This window comes from Protobothrops mucrosquamatus, unplaced genomic scaffold (genome assembly GCF_001527695.2).
Source record: "Protobothrops mucrosquamatus isolate PMUCROS unplaced genomic scaffold, P.Mucros_1.0 scaffold2283, whole genome shotgun sequence".
NCBI classification, from domain to species: Eukaryota; Metazoa; Chordata; class Lepidosauria; order Squamata; family Viperidae; genus Protobothrops; species Protobothrops mucrosquamatus.
In genome coordinates this window covers 27661-36538 of record NW_015388370.1, presented here as the reverse complement: position 1 = coordinate 36538, position 8878 = coordinate 27661, and the positions used below count along the sequence as shown (strand labels likewise).

The window sequence follows — 8878 nt, the reverse complement described above, 5'->3', positions numbered from 1 at the left end:
CGGGCCGCGAGGGCGGCAGGCGGCGAGGCGAGGCGAGGCGAGGCGAGCGGGCGCCCGCGGCCACCCCCCCCTCCTCCCGCGGCGGCGATGGCGAGCCGGGGCCCCGGGTGGTGGTGGCGGCGGAGGCGGCGGCGGCGGCGGCTCTAAGCGGCGGCGAGCGGCCTCGGCCCCGGCGGCCCCCAGCGTCCCTTGTCGGAGGAGCCCTCGGATGCGGGCGGACCGTCCAGCCTGGAGCGATGGGCGAGTGGACCATTTTGGAACGGCTGCTGGAGGCTGCGGTGCAACAGCACTCCACCATGATCGGGAGGTGGGTGGCCCCCCCCAAGAGGACTAGCGCCTTGCCGGGCACCCCCAAGAGGACTAGCGCCTTGCCGGGCACCCCCAAGAGGACTAGCGCCTTGGGGCCCCCCAAGAGGACTAGCGCCTTCCCCCCTCCCCAAGAGGACTAGCGCCTTGCCAGGCACCCCCAAGAGGACTAGCGCCTTGGGGCCCCCCCAAGAGGACTAGCGCCTTGGACCCGCCTCGCCCCAGGGCCCGGAGATGCCTGAGCGTGGGGAGGGACGGGGGGGATGGTGGAGGGAAGCGCTCGGTCCCCCCCTCCGACGACCGCGGGGGCTGGCTTGGGTAAGGGGCAGAAGAGGGGCTGATCCGCAGCCCCCCCCAACTCTGCACCGGGTGGGAGCCCAGCCTGGTACCTTGGAAGTTTTCAACCTTGCTCCAAGCAGCGTGCTGCGAGGTTGTTCTGCGGTGTTCGACTACAACTCCCATGACGCCCAGCCGGTACGGGCTCACGGGGAGCTGTAGTCCTCCCGCAGAACGGAGACCCTGTAGCCAGCTCTTTAAGCCTCCCTCCAGTCCCCCTTTAGGATTCGGACAGCTGCACCCAGACTTGGGGTGGGTGGGTGGGGGAGGTTGTGGGGGAAGGCAGATTGTCGGTTGGGGGTGTGTGAAGAGGGGGATCGGAAGCCCGGGGAGATCCAGGGGGGCTGGGGACAGAAGGTGGGAGAGGCAGCTGAGATCTGTCAGGCAAAAGCTGGGCTGAAAGGAAAGTCAAAAAGAGGCAAGGGCTGACTGCTCTGCTTCTCCAGAGAAAGTGGTCCATCCATTCCCGCATCTTTTTGAGATGCTGCCCAGATGCTGATGCTGCTGCTGCATTTGGCCAGTGTTACCCCCGGAGCTGCCAGTTTCTCCTCTCTTGTCCCCTTCCTAAACCATAGAGCAAGCCAGTGTGTTCTCAACCCTGATTTCCCCGAAGGAGATGCCTTAAGCTTTATCCTTTATCCTTGGCAACTTTTAGGTCAGTTTCCAGAAGTGCAGAAAAACATGGGATATATTTTTTTAACAGACGGGGCTGTTTTTTTCAGTCTTTGCAACCTGTAGGTTTCCAGCTTGGGGAAGACTGGAAATATATACCCTGTGAGATGGATGGATGAATGGATGGATGAAGGGAGGGAGGGAGAGAGAGATAGAGATTAATTAGATAGATAGATAGATAGATAGATAGATAGATAGATAGATAGATAGATAGATAGATAGATAGATAGATAGATAGATAGATAGATAGATAATTTGTGTGTGTGTTTGTGTGTAAAGGGATGGATGGATGGATGGATGGATGGATGGATAGATAGATAGATAGATAGATAGATGATAGATAGATAGATAGATAGATAGATAGATAGATAGATAGATAGATAGATAATTTGTGTGTGTGTGTTTGTGTGTAGAGGGATGGATGGATGGATGGATAGATAATTTGTGTGTGTGTTTGTGTGTAAATGGATGGATGGATAATTTGTGTGTGTGTTTGTGTGTAAAGGGATGGATGGATAGATAGATAGATAGATAGATAGATAGATAGATAGATAGATAGATAGATAGATAGATAGATAGATAATTTGTGTGTGTGTGTTTGTGTGTAGAGGGATGGATGGATGGATGGATAGATAATTTGTGTGTTTGTGTGTAGAGGGATGGATGGATGGACGGACGGACAGACAGACGACAGATAATTTGTGTGTGTGTTTGTGTGTGTGTAGAGAGAGAGATTTTTTTTTTTGCTGGATTGAATGAAGACCCTGTATTGCAAAACAAAACTTTTAAGCCCTAAATTCATGTGACCGTATTTGCAGTGCCTTCTAGTTGTGTCTCTTTTTGAAGTCCTTCTTTGATTCTGAGTGGTGAATTACAATGTGGAGGATTGAAGGGTTTCCAAAAGGGGGTATGAAGTATTAAAATATTAATTAAATTAGATTAAAAAAAACATTAAAAATGTTTAGGACTTGCTTTTTCCTCCTTCCTCGATCAAAGTGGCAGGCAGTTCCATAGAGAGAAGGAGGGGGCTTCATCCAGGCTCTGTTGTGGGTTGTGAAGGAAGGGGGGACAGTGCCAGCCTATATTAAATGCAGAACAAAGGTTCATAATTAGTCCCATGTTCTAATCATTACAGAAACAATATTCTCATCACCCATCTTTGTCCGGGATAATTTCCTTTCTATTTCTATCCCTTCCCATTTTCTCTGTACAATAAGCAAATTAGAAGTAAGTAATCTCAAAGGATGCAGGATTTAACCTCAGCTGCAACTTCTCAATTTAGATCCACAGATGCTTTGATCCAAACCCATCTTGTTACCTTACAAGACCTAGCAGGGGCACGCCGACCCTCACACACACACACACACAGAGACACACTCACACAACGTCTCAGCACCAGCCCACACAATATTTTCTGAAAGCTTGAAATAGAAAGCAGAAAAAAAGGAAGAAAGAAAGAAAGACAAAGGCAGAATCCTGTGTCCCAAGATGCTCCCCGCGGTCTTCATTGACTCAAATTCACTTTATAGCTATGCTCCTGGGCCAGCTCCCTCTTAATATATTCCTTGAATAATTAGAGGAAAAGAGACTCATTGCCCAAGGCCTAACCTACCTCACAGGGTTGTTGTTGAGGGGAAAATAGGAAGGAGGACGAAGGAGCATTATGCGTGTTCGCCGCTTTGAGTTACTTATAAAAATAATAAAAGACGATATAAGTCTGTAAATAAATGTAGGAATAATCACTTTTTCACCCCTCGTTTGGACATCAACCCGAAACCTAGCCTGCATGTCTTGCGAAGACCCCAAGACATTGCCGTGACTCTCCCCTAGGGCACCCTCCCACTGGGACGGACTACAGCTCCCATCCTTCCTAGCCCACCCTGCTCGGGCATCCCAGGGACAGGGTCCCCCCTCCCGCCCTTTGGGGAGGGGGCTGTTCCTCACCCGCTGCTCTCCCCGCCCAGGATCCTGCTGACGGTGGTGGTGATTTTCCGCATCCTGATCGTGGCCATCGTGGGCGAGACGGTGTACGAGGACGAGCAGACCATGTTCATGTGTAACACGCTGCAACCCGGCTGCAACCAGGCCTGCTACGACAAGGCCTTCCCCATCTCCCACATCCGCTACTGGGTCTTCCAGATCATCCTGGTTTGCACGCCCAGCCTCTGCTTCATCACCTACTCCGTCCACCAGTCGGCCAAGCAGCGCGACCGGCGCTACTCCTTCCTCTACCCGCTGCTGGAGAAGGAGGCCGTCTGCGAAGGGAAGAAGGTGAGGAACGTCAACGGCATCCTGGTGCCCAACCCGGACGGCCCCTCCAAGGAGCCCGACTGCCTGGAGGTGAAGGAGATCCCCAGCACCCCGCTCAGGCCCCCCAAGAGCGCCAAGGTCAAGCGACAGGAAGGCATCTCGCGCTTCTACATCATCCAGGTGGGTTGGGGCAGGGGAGGGGGCGCCACGTTAAGCAGAGGACCTTCTAGCCGGGCAAGCTCCGGGCCCCCACCTGGAAGGGCGGGCGCAACAAAGGAGCAGGGGCTGGAGGTTCAGCAGTGGGGTCTAAGCGGTGGAGGGACCACGGCCAAGGAAAGCGGACGCTCTTGTAGTGGTCTGTGCGAAGGTCCTTGGAGGCAGGAGGAGGAAGAGCTGCAGGCTGGACAGAGAAGAGACAACTCAGCCCAGAGAAGGGAAGGGGTCTGGGAAGCATCTCAGAAGGGATTCTTCCTAGTCCAAAGGGGAGGGGAGGAGGAAGGAAGGGGAGGAGAGGAGGAGAAAAGGAAGGGAGGGAGAAAAGAAGGAAGGAAAAGACAGGATCCACTTAATTCTGTTCAGGTCTGCAGCTGCAGAAGAGGAGAGAGCTAGTCTGGTGTAGAGGTTAAGGTGCTGATCTAGAAACTAGGAGGTGGTGAGTTCTAGTCCTGCCTTAGGCATGAAAGCCAGCTGGGCGACTTTGGGCCAATTGCCAGGAGACGGTGAGTTCTAGTCCCGCCTTAGGCATGAAAGCCAGCTGGGTGACTTTGGGCCAATCACCAGGAGACTGGGAGTTCTAGTACTGCCCTAGGCATGAAAGCCAGCTGGGCGACTTTGGGCCAGTCGCCAGGAGACGGTGAGTTCTAGTCCTGCCTTAGTCATGAAAGCCAACTGGGCGACTTTGGGCCAATCACCAGGAGACAGGGAGTTCTAGTACTGCCTTAGGCATGAGAGTCAACTGGGCGACTTTGGGCCAATCGCCAGGAGACGGTGAGTTCTAGTCCTGCCTTAGTCATGAAAGCCAGCTGGGCGACTTTGGGCCAATCACCAGGAGACGGTGAGTTCTAGTTCTGCCCTAGACATGAAAGAGGGCTAGCTGACTTTGGGTAAGTCCCTCCCTCTCAGCCCAGCCCACATTACAAGGCTGTTGTGGGAAAAATAAGAGGAAGGCGGAACATTAGGTACGCTTGTTGTGTCGACTGACTTATAAAGTAACAAAGGCAGGATAGAAAAATAAAAAAATCTCGTAAAAAGCAGACGGAAGGCGACGTATCGTAATCCCCGAACGTCTCTCCCGGTTCCAGGTGGTTTTCCGCAACGCCTTGGAGATCGGTTTCCTGGCTGGGCAATACTTCCTGTACGGCTTCAACGTGCCGGCCATTTTCGAATGCGACCGCTACCCTTGCGTGAAGGAGGTGGAGTGCTACGTGTCTCGGCCCACCGAGAAGACCGTCTTCCTGGTGTTCATGTTCGCCGTCAGCGGCATCTGCGTCGTCCTCAACCTGGCCGAGCTCAACCACCTGGGCTGGCGCAAGATCAAGACGGCCATCCGGGGGGTGCAGGCCAGGCGGAAATCCATCTGCGAGGTGCGGAAGAAGGACCTGTCCCCCCTGGCTCAAGTGCCTACTCTGGGGCGGACTCAGTCCAGCGAGTCCGCTTACGTCTGAGCACGCCGGGCGCTGCGCCGTGTAGGCCCTCGGCCGAGGGGACACCGCCAACGCAAAAAAACCCACCACACCTGACCGTTGTACCTCACAGGTTAACGATGCAATATTCAGCGGGTGCTTTTCGGCCCCTTCCTCCATCGCAGGGGGAGGAGGAGGGGGCCTCCAAATCGCTTTAAGGGCCGGTGGGAGATCGGTGGGAGATCGGCTGAGAAAGAGGGTCCATCCCTTTTTCCCCCTGCGGCTGGCTTCCGCCGATGACTCTCCTCTCCACACAAACACACAAGATCATGGTGCAAGCCGTCCATCAGATGCATGCAAACTTGTGCCTAGGACTTCTTCGTACGGACCGGGGTGGGGGGGCGAGGCATCAGAAGGTGGCTTTTGGAGAAATGGACTCGCTTGCTTGTTTTGAGGTAGTTTATTTATTGGTCTATTTTTTTTTATTTTTGCAAGAGAACGAAAAAAGGGAGACAGAAAAAGATATTTCTGTCTCCCCCCCCCCCCATCCCCAGCCCGGAGAGTGCTTTCTCTCAGGTCTGCAGCGGTGTAAATATTATGCAGTGTAATGAACAAGGAAATGTCATTTTTTTTATATTAAAAAAAGAGAGAAAAAGAAGAAGAAATCAAACCCAGTGAAGAATGCAATAAAAAGGAATGTTTTCTTCTTTTTTTTGTTGATGATTTGACTCGGGATCGGAGGGTGAGGTAGATTTTCAGAACGGAGGAAATAATGAAATGAAATGGAGGGCTCACACGACTGACCAGGCTTTTTTTTGTGCACTCTGCCCATGCTCAGGGACGTTTCCCGCCATGCTCCCTTCTTCGGGACTCGGATTTTCCTTCCTAACTGAAATGTCCAAAATTCCTCGTGGCTGGCTCACTTTTCCAATTCCAGCCAGGCTGCATGCAGGGAGGGGTATTTCCCCCCCCGGGCTTTTTTGTGCTCTCTGCACATGCTCAGAGAGGCTTCCAGCCCTTCTTCAGTCCTCGGATGAGTGGGAGGGAAAAGAGGGATTTAGCCAAGCCCCTCCAACCTGCCTGACCTTGCAAAGGGGGATGTATTTCCCCCTTGCAGAGGGCAAGGCCCAGATTTACTGAGTGCTGTGACCCCCCCTCCTTCCCCCCATGCCCCCCCAGTCGCTCTTCCACCCACATCCTTGCATTTAGTGCTTCACCTCTTAAGCCGCTTTGCTGTCCTAACCAAAAAGCAAAGGATCAGAACCTCAGCGCAGTAAGCTTAGAAGGGGCAGCAGGCTGACAGTGTGCTGGTGTGTGTGTGTGTGTGTTGGCCTGTGCACACACTGTGCTTGCATTCTCTTCCTGCAGGGGCTACTGGGTGCCCCCCTCCGGCCTCCAAAACAGGAGCCCTTCAGAGTCACTTGTAAAGAGGAACATGTAGGGCAGACTTTTATATCAATAGAAGTGAGTATTGGAGGCTCAGGGTTGACCGGCAGGGACCTTGGTGCTCTCTGAGCTTGGTGGTTTTCTTGCAGACGTTTCGTGACCCAACTAGGGAACAACATCAGTGCCAGGAGGAGGAGGAGGAGGAGAACTGTGGGGTCCTTGATGCTCTCTGAGCTTGGTCGTTTTCTTGTAGACATTTTGTGACCCAACTAGGGAACAGCATCAGTGCCAGAAGGGAGGAGGAGGAGGAGGAGGAGAACTGTGGGGTCCTTGGTGCTCTCTGAGCTTGGTGGTTTTCTTGCAGACATTTCATGACCCAACTAAGGAACATGTTCAGTGCTAGAAAGGAGGGGGGTTGTGAGGAGGAGGGGGGGAGAAGGACTTTGGGGTCCTTGGTGCTCTCCGAGCTGGGTGGTTTTCTTGCAGACGTTTCGTGACCCAACTAGGTACCAGCATCGGTGCTGGGAGTGGGGATTGTGGAAGAGGAAGAGGAGGAGGACGATGACTTTGGGGTCCTTGGTGCTCTCTGAGCTTGGTGATTTTCTAGCAGAGATTTCATGACCCAGCTAGGTAACGTTATCAGTGCTGGAAGGGAGTGGGGTTTGCGGAGAGGAGGAAGAAGAGGAAAAGATATTTCCTCAACCAAGTAGGCAACATCATCAGTGCAAAGGTCCAGGGCTGGACTTTTAGGACCGAGCAGGGAGAGTGGGGTGTGGGGTGGACCAACAGCATCTCCCCAACCATCCATCTCTCTCCGAGCTGGCTCATTTTGCACTGGGAAGGGGGGGGGGAATCTTATTTATGGACAGAGGTTTTTATTGCAGTTCTCGCAGAGTTTGCCAACGTGGCATCGTTCCCTCCGTGAGAGGCGGAGGGGAAGGCGGGCTTTGGGGCTGCAAGGAGGCCAACGATGCAAAATGCAGAAGACTGCGGTTCTTTTTTTGGGAGGGGGAAAAAAAAACCCCAACCAGCCCAGTTCCTGGACTCATAAATCATCAATAATCTTATGACAGGACTTCCAGCCTTGGGGAAGTCTCCTCTGCTGGACCACGCGCTTCCGCAGCTGGTTAAGTCGCTGCCTGTTAAAAAGGTGGCTGAAGCACAAGAGCCGTGCCTGGGGGAAAAGTTGGCATCCGACTTTGAGCAGGGCAGCGTCTTTGGGTGGCCACACCTGCAATAGGTAGTCCTCGACTTACGGCAGTTCATCTAGAGACCGTTCAACGCTACGACAGCACTGGAAAAAGCGACTTGGCGTTTTTCCGGCAGACGTTTCGTGACCCAACTAAGTAACGTCATCAGTGCCAGAAGGGAGGGGGGTTTGTGAAGGAGGAGGGAGGAGGAGGAGGAAGAGGAGGACTGTGGGGTCCTTGGTGCTCTCTTGAGCTTGGTTCTTTTCTTGCAGACCTTTCATTACCAAACTAGGTAACATCATCAGTGCTAGAAGGGAGGGAGGTTTGCAGAGTGGTGGAGGAGGAGGATTATGGGGTCCTCGGTATTCTCTGAGCTTGGTGGTTTCCTTGCAGACGTTTCATTACCAAGCTAGGTAACATCCTCAGTGCCAGAAGGGAGTGTGGTTTGCCAAGAGGAGGGGGGGGGGCTGTGGAGCTGTCCTTGGTGCTGTCTGAACTTGGGTCGCTTTCTTGCAGACGTTTCATTACCAAGCTAGGCAACATCCTCAGGGTCAAAGTGGCCAAAACCACTCAGGAGCTCGGAGAACACGAAGGACCCCACCTTTGGGAGGCTCCCCACACGAAGTTCTGGGTTCCATTTGTGTTGCGTACCGTTGCATCTCCAATTTTGATCCTTCTTCTCTTCTACCTCTGTGGAATTCACCCCAATGCCTGGGTTCAGGACCCAGGGCAGCAACAACGCCTTCGGGACTCTGGCGAGGGGCTTGCTATTTTTACACACACACACACCCCGATTAGAGGCGCTTTGGCACATGACAACCAGAGTGTTATCCGGTGTGAATTATGCATAGTTCCTGTGAGAGCTGAGCCAGCAACTGATTTGAGGTGGCAGGTGGGGGGGGGGGGAGCAGCAGAGAAAGAGAACGGCCTGGTTGTGGAAAGGGGGTGACATCAAGGTGGCTGGGATAACGCTCCCCTTGACGCCCCCCCTCCATCAGTCAGATGAAAAGGGAGAAGAGACGGCATCACTACTTGGGAGACAGATGTTCCAGAAACCTGGAGAAGGGATGGTTGCTTGTTTGCTTCCTCCCTCCCTCCCTTCCCTCCCTCTTTTCT

The 8878-nt window shown here is 53.4% G+C and overlaps 1 protein-coding gene across 1 annotated transcript; it reads left to right on the top strand.

Moving 5' to 3' along the window:
* The first annotated feature begins 236 nt into the window (after positions 1-236).
* On the top strand, positions 237-5228 carry LOC107295268 (gap junction delta-2 protein-like). Its single transcript, XM_015824576.1, has 3 exons — positions 237-307; positions 3279-3744; positions 4866-5228. The coding sequence occupies exons 1-3, from the start codon at positions 237-239 to the stop codon at positions 5226-5228; spliced, it is 900 nt and encodes a 299-aa protein (XP_015680062.1).
* Positions 5229-8878: the final 3650 nt, after the last annotated feature.